The sequence below is a fragment of the Lygodium microphyllum genome, chromosome 5 (assembly GCF_053477565.2).
Source record: "Lygodium microphyllum isolate KBCC chromosome 5, Lygodium_microphyllum_v1.1.10, whole genome shotgun sequence".
In the NCBI taxonomy this organism is placed as follows: Eukaryota; Viridiplantae; Streptophyta; class Polypodiopsida; order Schizaeales; family Lygodiaceae; genus Lygodium; species Lygodium microphyllum.
Genome location: NC_141139.1, coordinates 21,183,806 through 21,202,452, shown reverse-complemented (window position 1 = coordinate 21,202,452; position 18,647 = coordinate 21,183,806). Strand labels below are relative to the sequence as shown.

General features: G+C 39.8%; 1 protein-coding gene across 2 annotated transcripts in view; it reads left to right on the top strand.

The window, feature by feature from the left end:
* The first annotated feature begins 313 nt into the window (after positions 1-313).
* The window catches only part of LOC148035585 (uncharacterized), a 41,756-nt gene continuing 23,422 nt past the window's right edge, over positions 314-18,647 (top strand). Inside the window, exon 1 of one of the 2 annotated variants that reach the window (XM_087677546.1) lies at positions 314-895. In XM_087677546.1, the coding sequence (XP_087533672.1) occupies positions 605-895 (291 nt within the window). In that variant the 5' untranslated portion in view covers positions 314-604. Of the gene's footprint in view, positions 910-18,647 lie in introns of both variants that reach the window. The other variant, XM_087677548.1, reaches the window with a different exon arrangement.

Genomic DNA, 18,647 nt, shown 5'->3' with positions numbered 1-18,647 from the left:
AGCGCAAGTTATCTTTCTCATATTAACCTCCCATGAACATTCTTGCCACATGAAACATACTTTCAAACTGGTGCAAAGCTTCAGGAAAATACCAATGCAAAGCGCGAGGAGAATCTAGGCATAAATGGCCTAGTATTGTTTTTTATGTGAAACATATATAAATCTTCAAAGTCAAGTGTGGCTAAGGGTGTGAAGCACACTTTGTTTTCATAACACTGCGCGGTGCGCAAAGCGTGACCAAGGCATATAAATTTTGAAAGAAATCATTTTTTCAATTAAAAAATTTCGACAAAATTAGTAACACAAAACTAGTATATGATGCGCGTGGAAGCAAAGCAGGTCAAGGCAGGACTCCAATCTTCAAGCCTCCCCTTTCATTTATCGAGTGCCACGTTGCATCTCTGACAATGTTCTCAATCCCGACGATCACCTGTGAGAGGAGGGGAGCAGAGGGACGGAAAGGGGCAGCCAACATCACACTGGTTTTGGTTAACCGCTTATCGTCTATCACGGAAGCACCTTCCGGGCGCTCGATACACAGAGAGAGAGAGAGAGAGAGAGAGAGAGAGAGAGAGAGAGAAGGAGGAGGAGGAGGAGGAGGACAATGGCGGAATCAGCAACCGCCACACTGGTCTTGGTGAACCTAGCGTCTATCATGGAGAAAGCCGACGAAGCCTTGCTTCCGGGAGCTTATCGTGAGATTGGGCTTGCCCTGCATGCGTCGCCCTCTCTCCTCGGCTCGCTGACGCTCCTGCGCTCGTTAGTGCAAGCTGCCTGCTTCCCTATCGCTGCTTACGTCTCACATCACCACGACCGTGCCACCGTGATCGCCACCGGAGCTCTCCTATGGTCTTTTGCCACCGTCCTGGTTGGCATCTCCTCCAGCTTCCTTCAGGTTTCCCCCCATCGGTTAGTCTTTTTGCGACCAGTTGCTCGTTCATTCAATATTTTCCCTTCAAGTTCTAAAGCTAGTTTTCAACAATTCACCATAGTCCAGGAAGGCGATCCATTACGATTCAATCAACAAGCAATTCTATTGGAATGATATTATATGAAGTGGTAATATAAGAACGAGGAGGACAATCGGCACAAGAGTACTTCTTGGAAGTATGACAAGATGATCAATGAAAGATAAGGACGCCTCAAAACCTATCTTTAAAAGTGCCAGGATGAGGCTCACAATCAAGACAAGGTCGTATAGTACGTTATGGATAATGCTAGACAAGATAGTAATATACCTAGGCTATGGCAGCTTTTTGGCGATGTGCTGCCCACCAATTGCCTTGTACTCATGTCCATATACTCTAGTGCTCTTGCCTAGTTTAGTGAGGTAGGTTGGTTTCAAAATTCACACTCTTGTAGTTAGAATTCAGATTGTCTTCAGTTGCATCATCCAGTTGGTCGCTTTCCACGATCCTAAAGCTAGCTTCATTACTAGCACAAATGTGTTGTAGTGACTGGGAGGCACAAAGATCGAGACAGTTAGTGTTCGTTAGTAGTAGCGAGACAAAGAGTGAGAGAGAGTAGAGTAGAGAGTGTGCACGATTTTTTGGGTACAATGACGAGTGTACCTCTTTAGGTTTTTAGATAGATATATATGTGTAAGCACAAATGTTAAGGGTGTGTTTACAACCGAGCACATTAAAAGACACGAGGGCCTTTATTCCCAACAACTTGCCACCTAAAGGCAATGTGCCTTAAGAGGAGAAAAGAATCAGCTAAGTCTAGGTATGTACAAAGCTGAAATACATATATCTATCCAACTCCCATCATCTGTCGGCAATGAGCAAACCACTTTACTGGAAGACCCATTGTGAGAAGATTTGCAGGAATATCATCTGTATGTACTTTGACAAGCTCAATGCTCTTGTTGTCAAGTACATCTCTAATGAAGTGGTACTTCACCTGCATGTGCTTCGTCTTCGCATGAAAGACGGGATTCCGTGCTAGCATGATAGCACTCTGATTGTCACAATGGAGAACAGGTAGCTCTGTAATCTCAATGGCAGCAACATACTTTGCCTTTGTAGTAGATAATGCAACACACTTTTGTAGCCTGGAGATCCAAGAGACTGCTCCTCCTATGAAAGTAAACACATACTTAAAAGTGGACTTTTTGCAATCCGCATGACCAGCATAGTCTGCATCTGTAAAGCTAATGACAGATGCTTTCTGCTTTCCAAAGCAGATGCACAACTCCTTTGTGCCTTTGAGATATCTCATAATCTCTTTCTTTGCTTCCCAATGCTTTTTGCTAGGGTTTGCTATGTATCTGCTAACCACTCCCATTGCAAAGGCAATGTTAGGACGTGTAGCAACCATAGCATACATCAAACTGCCAACAGCTGAAGCATATGGATCTTGGCCATTTCAGCCTTCTCATCATCAGATGTAGGGCTGTCCTCTGCACTGAGTTTCACATGTGGAGGTAATCCTTTTGACCTATCTCTGAGTATTCGCATGCCAAGAATGTGATTTGCATTACCAAGATTCTTCATGTCAAAGTTGCCATGAAGACTTTGCTTCAGTGAGTCCAAGGCATGAGTATCCTTGTCAGTAATCAGCATATCATCTACATACAGAACCAAGATAACTAGACTGCCATCTGCTGCCTTCCTAGTGTACAAACAGTGATTCACTTGACTTCTATGGAAACCTTGAGACTGCATGAATGTATCAAACTTATGATACCATTCTCTTGGTGCTTGTTTCAGCCCATACAAACTCCTTTTGAGTTTACATACCATCTTCTCTTTCCCTTTTTCCACAAACCCTTTAGGCTGTTGCATATATATGTCTTCATGCAGATCACCATGTAAGAATGCAATCTTTATATCCATCTGTATGAGCTCCATATCTTCAGCTGCAACCAAGCCCAAAATAGTTCTCAATGTAGTCATTTTGACTACAGGAGAGAAGATCTTATCAAAGTCAATTCCATGTTCCTGCTTGTACCCCTTAGCAATCAATCTTGCTTTGTACTTTGGTGAGGAACCAGAAGCGACCTTCATCTTGTAAACCCATTTGCATGGAAGTGTTTTCTGCACTTTGGGCAATTGTGTCAAGTCCCAAGTGTCATTTTTCTCAAGAGATTCCATTTTTGACAACATGGCTTTATACCATTTCTTGTTGTCCTGTCCGTCCATTGCTTCCTTGAAGCAAGATGGTTCACCAGAGTCTGTCATCATGATATAATCAGCCACATTGTTTGCACCAGGAACAAATCTATCAGGTTGCCTAGTAGCCCTAAACGATCTCCTAACCCAATGATCATTGTTTGTTGGCTGTTCTTGTAAATTTCCATTTTCAGCATGCTGTCCTGGCATTTCAACCTGCAAATCAGTATTAACAGCTTGTTGTCTTGGTTGTTCCTACACATGGTCAATAGCTGGCTGATCATTTTCAACATTATTTTTTGCATTTACAGGTTCATTTAGAGCAGGTATTTGCTACTGTACAGCGGGCACATTTTGCTATCCAAAAGGTATTTCTTCCTGGAATACAACCCTACGGACCTCCTCAGTCTTTTCGGGCTGTTTATGCATGCGATCTTCTCGGAAGATAACATCATTGCTGCATACTACTTTTCTTTTTTCGAGATCCCACAATCTATACCCCATTTCACCCTCGTCACCATACCCTAGAAAAGTGCATTTACAGGACTTTGGCTCAAGTTTGTTGCGTTTTTCTTTAGGAATGTGCATAAAAGCCTCACAGCCAAATACTTCACTTTTAGGTGAGCATATGAAAGTTGCTTGCTCGACCACGCTTCTTGGGGAACTCCCCTCCCGCCCCTCCCCCCAAAAGACTTGTTTGATGACCGATTAATTAAGTGTACGACTGTCATAATAGCCTCTGCCCAAAAACCATGGGGTAATGCAGTATGAGACAGTATCGTACGGACATTATCTTGTATGGTCCGATTCATACGCTCTGCAACTGCATTTTGGGGTGGATTATGAGAGGGGCAGTGAGCTCCCTCTTGATCCCTTTGCTGTCACAAAATGCCTGAAAGGCCTTGGACACATATTCTCCACCATTGTCAGAGCGAATACACTTAAGTGTCTTATTAGTTTGATTTTCACCCAATGCCAATAAAATTTTAAACTTGTCAAGCGCTTTATTCTTGCTACGAATATGATAAATCCATACCTTCCGTGTAGCATCATCGACAAAGGTGACAAAATATTTCTTTCCCTCGAAAGATAATCTTGGCATCTAACATACATCTGAATGTAGGCCTTCCTTGAGAAGTAGAAGGTAAGTCTTGTAATTCCCTTAAGATGTCAGTTGTACCTTTGGCTAGTTCTTTCTGACCAGAAAGGATTCTCCTGTATACCTTGCATAATGACTGGACTTCTTGTTGCATTTGAGTAAATGCTTTGAGCATTTCTTCACCAACGTGTTGAGTGGTAGTGATTTCCGGTGTTAAGGACTGTAACATCTGGGATGCAGTTCTTGGTTGATGCATGCTTTCCAGCTTGTGTGGGATGAACATGTTTGCCTGATTTTTAGTTTCTCAAGCCAAAGTATCTCGTTTAGGTAAATCATAAGGGTTAGAGAAAAACTCTTTTTTTATTTTATCCTTATTTTTTTTGGTTTTGGAAGAAGATGTGTCAGTGTCTTAGTGTTTGATGATTTAGAAGAATCATACTTCTTTTGTTTTCCTTTTAAATCTTTTTGAAACCCATTTTTGGGGTAGGAATTGAAGGTTGAAGCCATAAATGTTTGTTTCTTATCTCTTGGAAAATAAGATTTGTGAGCATTTACTGGATGAAATCTCAATGGCATGATTGTATCATCATCCGAAACTTCTGTTGCATCAGAAACAGTATCTTCTGATGTGTCTTTTTCCTCGGGCTCTTCTTCCTCAGCTGTATATCGAGAATGGGAAGAACTAGATGTAGAAGCTCGTGATTCAGATAATTCCGTCTCACTAACAGAATCAGTGTTATACTCACTGTCATAAGAGTATTCAGTGTCTGAATAATTGTCATATGAATAACAGCTATCATAATCAATGTGATGTTGCATCATATTGACCTTGGCGGCATTTGCTTGCTTTTTTTTCTTTGGGCATTTGTTAGCCAGATGAGAAGGACTTCCACAAATGAAACATTTCAGTTCCTTTTTCTTTGACTCATTCATACGCTCTTGTTTGTAGTGTGCCTTTCCTTTTGAGTGTTTGTACGACTTTCTTGAATGCTTTGAGTATCTAGGCCTTGTGTCATCTTATTTGTTGAAAAATGATTTAGCATGAGCATAAGTTCTGTGATACCTGGAAGGATGACGATGTCTGTGATGCCGATGTTTGTACCTTGATACATTGTCACAGCTGTATTTGTCACAGCCAAAATCCATATCAAACTTATATGCCTGCTTACAGATAGATTGGGGAAACCTTTGATTCTAGGCAACAGGCCATCTAACTTCCTTGCCAGGGGAGCCGAGCTGGCGCTTCCAGTACCAAATGATGCAAGACTAGCCATCCCTAGGCTAGAGATGAACCCAACAGGCATACCCAGACCACCAGGACCCTACGTAACCCAACCACTGAGTGACGCTCCTGTTCACTATGTGGAAGAACCTAGTGAAAAAGAAAGCTACATGAACCCATACATCTCCTATGACGAGGAAGGCAATCCAGTCATGAAGGACAATCGACCGGTACCAGTGATGGCACTGGGCAGAGGAAGAGGTAGAGGCTTTGGAGGACCAAGCCAGGATCCAATCTCATGTTGGACTTGTGGTCATCCAGGCCATATCTCATCACGCTGCCCTCATGGTATTGTAATGAGCTCCTAAGCCTTCGTATAAAAGATCTCGCATATAGATTAAATATTCTTCGTACATTCGGGGGTCGCAAAGCTTTGACTTAAAGAATGCTTCACGAGCTTCTAAGACATCATCAAGCTTATTGCCGACTAACTCTCCTAGTAATAATTCAAAAAATATATGTACAAGGTCTGGATCGTGTGCAATGGTGACTTTTACCTGTGGATGAATGAATGTCCACCAATGTTTGATTTCACCCACAAAGCCATGTGTGATAGCATTTAGTATATCAATTCTGCTGGTTTGTGGTTTGTCGACTATCTTTTGGCCTGCATATGCATACATCATGTAAATTAGCAGTTTTATCTCTTCTGGTGTTTTCCTATCAATGGACCAGATAGGAAATGAGCTAACTTTCTCTGGGACCCCAACCTTCTTATAGAAGTTGTTATGGGATGTTTTAGATGTGGAGCCAGAAGTAGTAGCATTCAATGGGGTTGTTGGAATAACAGAAGAGTGATGTGCATTCATTTGTGCTCGGAGAATGCTGGTGGGAGATTTGGACATGTGAGGATTAATAGGTGTGAATTTTTCCTCAATCACACTATCACCATCTTCATCTGAAGATGTGAGGGTATAGGCTATTCTTTCCTCGAAATAAGCTTGATCCCGAGCATACCATGTAGGTGTTTCTACAGGTGGTAGATCTGGTGGGATTTGTTCTATACTCTCACCTAAATATCGAGAGTTGAGCATGTTATAGACATGTCTGGTAAGGTCTTAATTATCCTGCTCTTTAGGGTCTATACATATGGGCATGTTTTCAAGAACCAGATTTTCTTCTCTTACTCTTTTTATTTTTTCCAAGTCAAGATCAATGTCATCAAAAGCTAATTTATAGTCAGACTCTGACCAATCTGGGAACATGAATTCCAAATATTCTGACAGTTCTAATGCTGTTAATCCTGGCTGGATTGGCTTCTGCAACAGTGAGGGTTCTTTTGGGGTCTGTGACCACGATCCAGTGGGCTTACAATAGATGTCTTGGATTTGTTGCAAGATATCTTGTAGATTTTCATAGCATAGCAAATCACTTTCAAGAAGTATAGGTGTTCTAGGACTTTCAGTAGTAGTGGAGGTACCTTTGCCTGTAGGTATAATTTCTTTTTCTTTTCCTTTGCTGGAGATATGCATATTCAATAATGCACCAATTGCTGGAGAGGAAAAGTGTGATGTCCACCCTTTGTGTAGCCTCTTGTTAGAAAATGTGGACCAGTCTGTTGCCATACTTGGTGTGGGTACTACTACCGAAGAAACACTAGTAGCTGGCTTTACAATAGTACTTTTCTATATCTGTTGACATAAGACAAGCAATTGATCTGCAATGTGCTGGAGAGAGTCCATCTTGTCTATGAGTCCTGAAAGGGCCAAATGTGTCGAATTGGTTGCCTGTAATTCTGCTGTCCAAGAATTATCATTCTAAGGGCGTAGATAAGGGGCTGTCTTATAGTGATTCTCTTCATATTCAAAAGTCTGAATGACATTAAGGCTAGAGGATGAAGGTTGTTCAATAAGCTTCTTGCAATGTTGACAAACTCCATGTACCACTTGATCATGGGAGCAAGGTTGAGTGTGAAATTTGAGAAGGTTTGTTCTCTGTGAGGGGGAAACCTTGAGTTGTGGTTGTATCACGGCCTTTGGGTGTTCTTGAGGAGGATTTGGCAGTGACTGTTTTTGTGGGAGTAATAGTGTTTTTTCCTTTATATTATGAACTTTGATAATCTTAGGAGAAAGTAATTCCTTTTTCCTAATGGAACTAATATCAAGCTGCCATTCTGTAGGTAGCTCTATTTGTGACCAGTTTACATAGTCAGGTAAGAACCTTTGTGTGACCTCATCAGATTTCATAATGATGGTCTAGCCTTTATCAGTTGAAGAATTAACTTCTTCAATTACCCTTGATATAGCTAAGGACATATACCATTCTGTACTGGATAGCTAAATGTGTAGAGGATGCTGTCATTTGCAAACCTATGGTTCGAATATGTAGCATAAGAAGGCCTGAGAGAGAAGGATCATCTACGGCTATCACATAATTAGGTCTAAGTTCAAAAAATATTGGGCCATTTGACAAGGTGAGACTGCAACGCCTACAATCATATCTTGTAATTCTAAATAGCGAGTATCTAAGACTGCTGCCATGCAGGATGCATTTACTTCTTTTCGGAACATAGGGATGATTCCTATAGCAATATATCCTAGATGTAAGTAGGGATATTCTTTTTTATTTTGTTGCTTTTGGATTTTGGGATAAACTAAAGACAACAGATTAACATACTGATCTTTTGAGAGAGAGTCCCCAATAGTTAAAATACCTTGGTCTTCTATAAACATGGTAGATGCCTTGAACTTGAAGATTCCGTTTTCTCCATAAATTTGAGATGCACCAATCTCTGGCAAGATCCACTTTGAACTTGGTTGAGTCTCGTCAACAATGATGGTAGAGTTACCTAGCGACTTGTACCGCTCGGAGAGATGCTTGAATGCAGAGGAGAGCATTTCCAACTTGCTTGGAAGCCATTAAAGGGTTTATTGGATGTAAGAGGACGGAGATGCTTGAAACGGCAACACGGCAACACAAAGCCTCAATGCCTCACAATGAGCTATGCCTCGTAATGTCACTTACTACCTTACTTCACTCAAGTAGAGGAATGAAACTCGGCTCTGATACCAACTCACCAGAGTACACAGCGGAAGTAGCACAAAACAGACGAAAACACAGTACAGACGAGTGATGAGTATAGATGAGCGATGCAGGGTCAAGCCAGTATGCAGTGATGAAGATTAAGAGTCAAGGCGAAAACTGATTAGACTTGTAATTGCTTGAAACTTGCTCTCTGGATATGTATTCCTTGTTGTGTTATGTTACAATGAGTTACAATGAGAGCCTTATATAGGCAAACTGAGAGAGGCAAAAACTTTTTCCCGCGATAGCTTGGAGCGGGGGGAAATCTTATAAAGTTACATTGATGCCTTTAGGTGGGAACAAAGAAATAGGCTTTGCAAAAAGGAAAAGGAATATTGTACAACATGTCTGAGTGGCCTTGTCAGGGTGGTTTTCGGGAAAGTAAATCCGCCACAGTATTTTGGATTCCCGGCATATGCTCGAATGTGACATCCAAAGCATCAAATAATAATGACCACCGAAGTAACCTTTTGTTCTCTATTTCATTGGGTGCCTTTTTGGTTAAGTAGCCTGGTACATGTTTTAAATCAGTTCTGATGGTGAAAGGAACAAATTCCACAAAGAACCTAAAAGCTTTAATGGCTTTAATTATTGAAGTATATTTGCATGGGTACAATGTTGTAGGTTCTTGTTCTTCTTCACAAAGACAAGCTCCCCACCATGAGTCGGATGCATCCGTATATAGGATGAGCAAAGGACCAGAGAGCAATCTTAAAGGGGGAAGATTGCTAATTAGGCTTTTAATATGTTGTACAACCAAAGTATGAATGTGTTTTCACTGAAACTTATCTTTCCTTAATAGGGGATATAGGTCCTTTGTATATGTGGCAATGTTGAGTGCGGATGAATTTACCGAATTTAGGCAACCGAGAAATTGCTGTAATTGTTTTACTGAGGTTAGGGTATCTGGCATATCCACAAGTTTTTTCAAGACATGATCTTGAAGTCTAATTTGTCCCTGAGTTATTTCAATGCCAAGAAAATCAATTGAAGTTTGGAACATAAGGGATTTAGTAGATGATAGGACCATTTTAGCAGCTTCTACTGCAGTGGCATTCTGAGATAGATGATGAATAGTTTCTGAAAACACCAGAATATCATCTATATATGTTAAACAAAAAGAAAAATTGCCAAAAATCGGATCTGTCCACTCTTGAAATTTAGTGGGTGCAACCTTGATGCCAAAGGAAAAAACTGTCCATTGGTAGTGTCCGTGTGGGATACAAAAAGCTGTTTTATACATGTCCTTCTTTTTTAATGGTAGTTGCCAAAAGTCGGATTTAATGTTAAGCTTGCTAAAAACATTGGCCTTTTTAATTCTCTTGAGCAGTAGATTCTTCAGAGGGATAGGGTGACCATGGCCTATAAGATATTTGTTTAGAGGTTTGTAATTGATGACCTTTCTATTTTTGCCGTGTTTCTGCTCTGAATGCTTGTTGACATAAAATGCCTAACAAGCCCAAGGGGAAGTCGTAGGTTTAATCAACCCTTTTTTTAGTAATGACTGTATTTCCTCTTTACAAAGCATTAGATCTTCTTCTTTCATGCCTTGGTAAACAACTTTTGTTGGTATAGTATTTGGATGGATGGGTAGAGAAATAGCATATTTTTGTCTTTTTTCTTTATACGTCATGGGGTCCTCATGCATGAACTGCTGAAGTCTGTCCTTTATATTTTTGATTTGCTCTTCATGCTTCTTTATCTCTTGCTTTATCCAAAAATCTCTTGCAACTGTTTTGTCGTGTCCAGTGGTCGCATCGATTGAGTAGATTGTTCTACCAATCCGAGGGAGTAGAGGTAGCTTTGCCTTTTTGTTCTTATAGGTGATACCAAATTTATTTGACCAGGAAGTGTATGGAACAAGATGCTGTAGGATATCAGTACCAATCAAAAGGCCATACCTCATTTGTCTCATGAGCTGGATTTCAATGGGCACTTTGATTTTGTTAAAATGAAGATATGCCTGTGTAATATGAATAAGAGTAATCTTCTTATTATTTGAGAGCTCCACTATTATAGGTGTAGTGGCTTTTATGCATTTTTTGGAGAAAAGCTCGAAAGGGGCAATGGTGAGACTTGATCCTGTGTCAAGTAAAGCATCTACATTCAAAGAAAACTGTGGTATGTTCTTGACCTGAATACATACCCTGGGAATGGGTCCGCCAGTATCTAGGGCATTTACTTTGAATGTTCGTTCGTTGTGTAATCTGATTTGATTCATTGGAGTTGTAGGAGAAGGCCTTCCTTGAGAAGTAGAAGATAAGTCTTGTAATTCCCTTAAGATGTCAATTGTACCTTTGGCTAGTTCTTTTTGACTAGAAAGGATTCTCCTATATACCTTGTATAATGACCGGACTTCTTGTTGCATTTGAGTAAATGCTTTGAGCATTTCTTCACCGGCGTGTTGAGTGGCATTGGTTGTCAGTGTCAAGGACTGTAACAACTGGGATGCAGTTCTTGGTTGATGCATGCTTTCCAGCTTGTGTGGAATGAACATGTTTGCCTGATTCTTAGTTTCTGGAGTCAAAGTACCTGGTTTAGGCAAATCATAAGGGTTAGAGAAAAACTCTTTTCTTATTTTATTCTTATTCTTTTAGGTTTTGGAAAAGGATGTGTGAAGTGTTTGATGATGTAAAGGAATCATGCTTATTTTGTTTTCCTTTTAAATCTTTTTGAAACCCATTTTTGGGATAGAAACTGAAGGTTGAAGCCAGAAATTTTTATTTTTTATCTCCTGGAAAATAAGATTTGTGAGCATTTACTGGATGAAATCTGGATGGCATGATTGTATTATCATCTGAAACTTCTGTTGCATCAGAAACAATATCTTCTGATGTGTCTTCTTTCTCGGGCTCTTCTTCCTCAGCTATATGCCAAGAATGGGAAGAACTAGATGTAGAAGCTTTTGATTCAGATGATTCTGTCGCAGTAACAGAATCAATGTCGTACTCACTGTCATAAGAGTATTCAGTATTTGAATAACTGTCATATGAATAACAACTATCATAATCAATGCGATGTTGCATCATATTAACCTTGGGGGCATTTGCTTGCTCTTTCTTCTTTGGGCATTTATTCGCCAGATGAGAAGGATTTCCACAAATGAAATATTTCAAGTTTTTTTTTCTGACTCATTCATATGCTCTTGTTTGTAGTGTGCTTTTCCTTTTGAGTGTTTGTATGACTTTCTTGAATGCTTTGAGTATCTAGGCCTTGTGTCATCTTGTTTGTTGAAAAAGGATTTAGCATGAGCATAAATTCTGTGATACCTAGAAGGATAGCGATGTCTGTGATGCCAATGTTTGTACCTTGATACATTGTCACAACTGCATTTGTCACAGCCAAAATCCATATCAAACTTATATGCCTGCTTGCAGATGGATTAGGGAAACCTTTGATTCAACTGAGTCATTTTCTGGTAGTGACAAACTTCTTTTACTGTTTGTTCGATGGTTTGGATGATCTGTGCCACGCTCTTTGTAAAGTCTCTGTTTTTTGCTTTCATTTTCTGTTTGCAATAAATTGGAATGGGCTCTGGGAAGGAGCAAACAAGGTGTTCCTTCATGGTATTGTCGTGAGCTCCTAAGCCTTCGTACAAAAGATCTCGCATATAGATTAAATATTCTTTGTACATGCGGGGGTCGCAAAGCTTTGACTTAAAGAATGCTTCACGAGCTTCTAAGACATCATCAAGCTTATTGCCGACTAACTCTCCTAGTAATAATTCAAAAAATATCTGTACAGGGTCTGGATCGTGCGTAATGGCGTTTACTTGTGGATGAATGGATGCCCACCAATGCTTGATTCCATCCACAAAGCCATTGTAATAGCATTTAGTATATTAATTCTGCTGGTTTGTGGTTTGTCGACTATCTTTTGGTCTGCATATGCATACATAATGTAAATTAGGAGTTTTATCTCTTTTGGTGTTTTTCCATCAATGGACCAGATAGGAAATGAGCCAACTTTCTCTGGGATGCTAATCTTCTTATAGAAGTTGTTATGGGATGTTTTAGATGTGGAGCCAGAAGTAGTAGCATTCAATGGGACTGTTGGAATAACAGAAGAGTGATGTGCATTCATCTGTGCTGGGAGAATGTTGGTGGGAGATTTGGACCTGTGAGGATTAATAGGTGTGAATCATAGGAAAACATCCCATAACAACTTCTATAAGAAGATTGGCGTCTCAGAGAAAGTTGGCTCATTTTCTTTCTGGTCCATTGATGGGAAAACACTAGAAGAGATAAAACTGCTAATTTACATGATGTATGCATATGCAGGCCAAAAGATAGTCGACAAACCACAACCCAACATAATTGATATACTAAATGCTATCACACATGGCTTTGTGAGTGGAATCAAGCATTGGTGGACATCCATGTATCCACAGGTAAAAGTCGCCATTGCATAGGATCTATAGACCCTGCACGGATATTTTTTGAATTATTACTAGGAGAGTTAGTTGGCAATAAGCTTGATGATGTCTTAGAAGCTCGTGAAGCATTCTTTAAGTCAAAGCTTTGGGACCCCCGTATGTACAAAGAATATTTGATCTATATGTGAGATCTTTTGTACGAAGGCTTAGGAGCTCATGATAATGCCATGAAGAAACACCTTGTTTGCTCCTTCCCAGAGTCCATTCCATTTTATTGCAAACAGAAAATGAAAGCACAAAATAGAGACTTTACAGACAGGGTGGGACGGATCATTCAAACCATCGAACAAACAGTAAAAGAAGTTTGTCACCACCAGAAAATGACTCAGTTGAATCAAAGGTTTCCCTAATCCATCTGCAAGCAGGCATGTAAGTTTAATATGGATTTTGGCTGTGACAAATGCAATTGTGACAATGTATCAAGGTAGAAATATCGGCATCACAGACATCGCCATCCTTCCAGGTATCACAGAACTTATGCTCATGCTAAATCGTTTTTCAACAAACAAGATGATACAAGGCCGAGATACTCAAAGCATTCAAGAAAGTTATACAAACACTCAAAAGGAAAGACAATATATAAACAAGAGCATATGAATGAGTAAAAAAAGAAAGGAACTTGAAATGTTTCATTTGTGGAAGTCCTCATCTGGCTAACAAATGCCCAAAGAAGAAAGAGCAAGCAAATGTCGCCAATGTCAATATGATGCAATATCAGATTCATTATGATAGCTGTTATTCATATGACAGTTATTCAGACACTGAATACTCTTATGACAGTGAGTACGACATTGATTCTGTTACTGAGACAGAATCATGTGAATCAGAAGCTTCTACATCTAGTTCTTCCCATTCTTGGCATACAGCTGAGGAAGAAGAGCCCGAGGAAAAAGACACATCAGAAGATACTGTTTTTGATGCAACAGAAGTTTCGGATGATGATACAATCATGCCATCCAAATTTCATCCAGTAAATGCTCACAAATCTTATTTCCCAGGAGATAAGAAACAAAAATTTATGGCTTCAGCCCCTTCAGTTCCTACCCCAAAAATGGGTTTCAAAAATATTTAAAAGGAAAACAAAAGAAGTGTGATTCCTCTGAATCATCAGACACTTCCGACACTGATACATCCTCTTCCAAAACCAAAAAGAATAAGGATAAAATAAGAAAAGAGTTTTTCTCTAACCCTTATGATTTGCCTAAACCAGGTACTTTGACTCCAGAAACTAAGAATCAGGCAAACATGTTCATTCCACACAAGCTGGAAAGCATGCATCAACCAAGAACTTCATCCCAGTTGTTACAGTCCTTGACACTGATAACCAATGCCACTCAGCACGTCGGTGAAGAAATGCTCAAAGCATTTACTCAAATGCAACAAGAAGTCCGGTCATTATGCAAGGTATACAAGAGAATCCTTTCTAGTCAGAAAGAACTAGCCAAAGGTACAATTGACATCTTAAGGGAATTACAAGACTTACCTTCTACTTCTCAAGGAAGGCCTTCTCCTACAACTCCAATGAATCAAATCAGATTACACAACGAACGAACATTCAAAGTAAATGCCCTAGATACTGGCGGACCCATTCCCAGGGTATGTATTCAGGTCAAGAACATGCCACAGTTTTCTTTGAATGTAGATGCTTTAGTTGACACAGGATCAAGTCTCACCATTGCATAAAAGCCACTACACCTATTATAGTGGAGCTCTCAAATAATAAGAAGATTACTCTTATTCATGTTACACAGACATATCTTCATTTTGACAAAATTAAAGTGCCCATTGAAATCCAGCTCATGAGGCAAATGAGGTATGGCCTTTTGATTGGTACTGATATCCTACAGCATCTTGTTCCATACACTTTCTGGTCAAATAAATTTGGTATCACCTATAAGAACAAAAAGGTAGAGCTATCTCTACTCCCTCGGATTGGTAGAATAATCTACTCAATCGCTGCGACCACTGGACAGGACAAAACAATTGTAAGAGATTTTTGGATAAAGCAAGAGATAAAGAAGCATGAAGAGCAAATAAAAAATATAAAGGACAGACTTCAGCAGTTCATGCATGAGGACCCCATAAGGTATAAAGAAAAAAGATAAAAATATGCTATTTCTCTACCCATCCATCCAAATGCTATACCAACAAAAGCTGTTCACCAAGGCATGAAAGAAGAAGATCTAATGCTTTGTAAAGAGGAAATACAGTCCTTACTAAAAAAAAGGGTTGATTGAACCTACAACTTTCCCTTGGGCTTGTCAGGCATTTTATGTCAACAAGCATTCGGAGCAGAAACGCTACAAAAAGAGGATGGTCATCAATTACAAACCTCTAAACAAATATCTTATAGGCCATGGTCACCCTATCCCTCTGAAGGATCTACTGCTCAAGAGAATTAAAAATGCCAATGTTTTTAGCAAGTTTGATCTTAAATCCGGCTTTTAGCAACTACCATTAAAAGAGGAAGACAGGTATAAACAGCTTTTTGTATCCCACACGGACACTACCAATGGACAGTTTTTTCCTTTGGTATCAAGGTTGCACCCACTAAATTTTAAGAGTGGACAGATGCGATTTTTGGCAAATTTTCTTTTTGTTTAACATATATAGATGATATTTTGGTGTTTTCAGAAACTATTCAAGATCACCTACATCATCTAACTCAGGTTGCCACTGTAGTAGAAGCTGCTGAAATGGTCCTATCACCTACTAAATCCCTTATGCTCCAAACTTCAATTGATGTTCTTGGCATTGAAATAACTCAGGGACAAATCAAACTTCAAGATCATGTCTTGAAAAAACTTGTGGATATACCAGATATCCTAACCTCAGTAAAATAATTATAGCAATTTCTCGGTTGCCTAAATTCGGTAAATTCATCCGCACCCAACATTGCCACATATACAAAGGATCTATATCCCCTATTAAGGAAAGATAAGTTTCAGAGGGAACACATTCATACTTTGGTTGTATAACATATTAAAAGTCTAGTTAGCAATCTTCCCCCTTTAAGATTGCCCTCTGGTCATCCGCTTATCCTATATACGAATGCATCCGACTCAAGGTGGGGAGCTTGTCTTTGTGAAGAAAAACAAGAACCTACAACACTGTACCCATGTAGATATGCTTCCGGGATCTTCTCACCTATCAGAAGAACTATCATTCTTACCAAAGAGAAATCCTTGCAATTATTAAAGCCATTAAAGCTTTTAGGTTCTTTGTGGAATTTGTTCCTTTCACCATCAGAACTGATTTAAAACATGTACCAGGCTACTTAACCAAAAAGGCACCCAATGAAATATGGAACAAAAGGTTACTTCGGTGGTCATTATTCTTTGATGCTCTGGATGTCACATTTGAGCATGTGCCAGAAATCCAAAATACTGTGGTGGATTTACTTTTACAAAAACCACCCTGATAAGGCCACTCAGACATGTTGTACAATATTCCTTTTCCTTTTTGCAAAGCCTATTTCTTTGTTTCCGCCTTAAGGCATCAATGTAACTTTATAAGATTCCCCCCGCTCAAAGCTTTCGCGGGAAAAAGTTTTTGCCCCTCTGAGTTTGCCTATATAAGGCTCTCATTGTAACTCATTGTAACATAACACAACAATGAATATATATCTGGAGAGCAAGTTTCAAGCAATACCAAGTCTTCTCAGTGTAAATACTAACTCTAGAGGAGAAGATTTCAGCGAAAGAGACTTATGAGACGTCTGTGCATGTTTACCATAAACACAATGATCACAATGCTCAAAATCAGCATAACGAAGACAAGGCAAGTAACCCAAATGAGAAAGCACTTTCATTCCAGTTTGACTATGTGTCCCAACCGGCCATGCGCAAAGAAACACTTGGCGGCTGGGTCACGGCAACAATATGATCACTCACACTAGATACATGGAGAGGATACAAGGTATCACTTTTACAGCCCTTGGCAATCACTCTAGATCCCTTACAAGTCTTCTATTTTTCATCACCAAAGGTGGTAGGTATGAAATTCTTCATCATCTAGTTGCCTTGTGCTAATCAAGCTCTTCTCGAGTTGACATACATGCCGTACATGGTGAAATGTGAAGAGAGAGCCATGCTGAAATTGCAACTGCACACTGCCAATACCTGCAATGTCACATGCATAGTTGTCCCCAAGATGGACAACACCATGTCGACCCCTTGTATAGGCAGAGAACCACTCATGATGAGGGGTGATATGAAAGGAAGCACCTGAATTGAGAATCCAGGTATGCATGTCATCATGTGTATCTGCAACTAAAGCATGTGCACCAAAGTGTGAAGAGACAAAGAGTACCTCATTCCCAACACTGCTCTTCTTAGGTTGACCCTCTTTCTTCTCTTCCTTGCTATCATCTGTCTTCTTGTCCTTTCCTTTCTCTTTCTTCCATTTGTAGTAGTCACGTTTAAAGTGACCCTTCTTGCCACAATGATAGCATTCAACATCTTTGCCACGTGATTTACTGCGTCCCTTGCTATCAAATTTGCTTTTCCGCTGTGATCCGCCCCTAGTATGCAAAGCACTAGAAGACTTACTGGATGCATTGTTCTGCCGATTTATTTCTTCCATGAGTAGAGCATTCTCTACATCAGCATACAAAAGAATCGCATTAGAATTGCTCATAGCAGTCCTGAATATATCCCAACTCTCTGGAAGAGTGCAAAGCAAGAACGTAGCCTTAAATTCTTCATCAATCAAGAACTTCAAGGCAACCAGCTGGCTGAAAATGGAGTTAAACTCACTCAAGTGAGTAGACATTGTTGTACCCTCTTTCATACGCAAATCCATAAGCTTTTTCAGCCAATACACTTTACTTGTGGCACTCTTTTGTGCATACAGTTCTTCCAGTCGTCCATATAGCATGTGCAGAATCCAAACCTTCAATGTTGAACAACAAGGCATTAGAAATCGATAGCTCGATAGTTGAGCGTGCAAGCTCATTTAACTCATCCCAATCTTCCAATTCCATGTTTGCGAGCTTTGCCCCTTTGGTTTTAATCGGCTTCACTTGCTTCTTTTGCAAAAGGATATTGTAGCATTGTTTTGGCCAGACTGCAAAGTTATGTGCTCCTTCAAGCTTCTTTATGTGCATGAGATTACTGCTGTCACTGCTGCCAGCCATGATTTTCAGCCCAAATGTGACAAAAAATTCAGCAAATGCAGGCCCAAACTGTCACACAAGTGACCAAGGTACAAACAAGTACGAACTAGCAATAAATGACCACGTAGAAGCAGAGATTTCAGATTTGTAATGAAATTTTCAGAAGCACCAAACCATGTGCTACAACATTCCATAACTGATTACAGCTGTTCCAAGGGCAAATGTATCGCATTACATGAGAAGTCCCAAATTTTAGCTGCAATTTCTGTTGTACATGTACCCACGGGCATGAAATTTGACATGCACGGTCAAAAGCCCCAAAATTTTTGTTCTCAAAGCATCAACCGCACATTTGCATTGTCTCTGACATGTATAGAACATGCCATTTTTGCCAAAATAGAGCAATTTCGGCAAAACCCCCAAAATTTTCTAAGTACTAGATGCCCAAATTGCATGGAATTAAGCCTGCATGTACATAAAATGACTAAATGGCACACAAATTTTGCCCAAACAGCAAAAGCCCCAAATTGCACGAGGTCCAATGTACATCAATGTCGAGAAATTGGGTACATTTC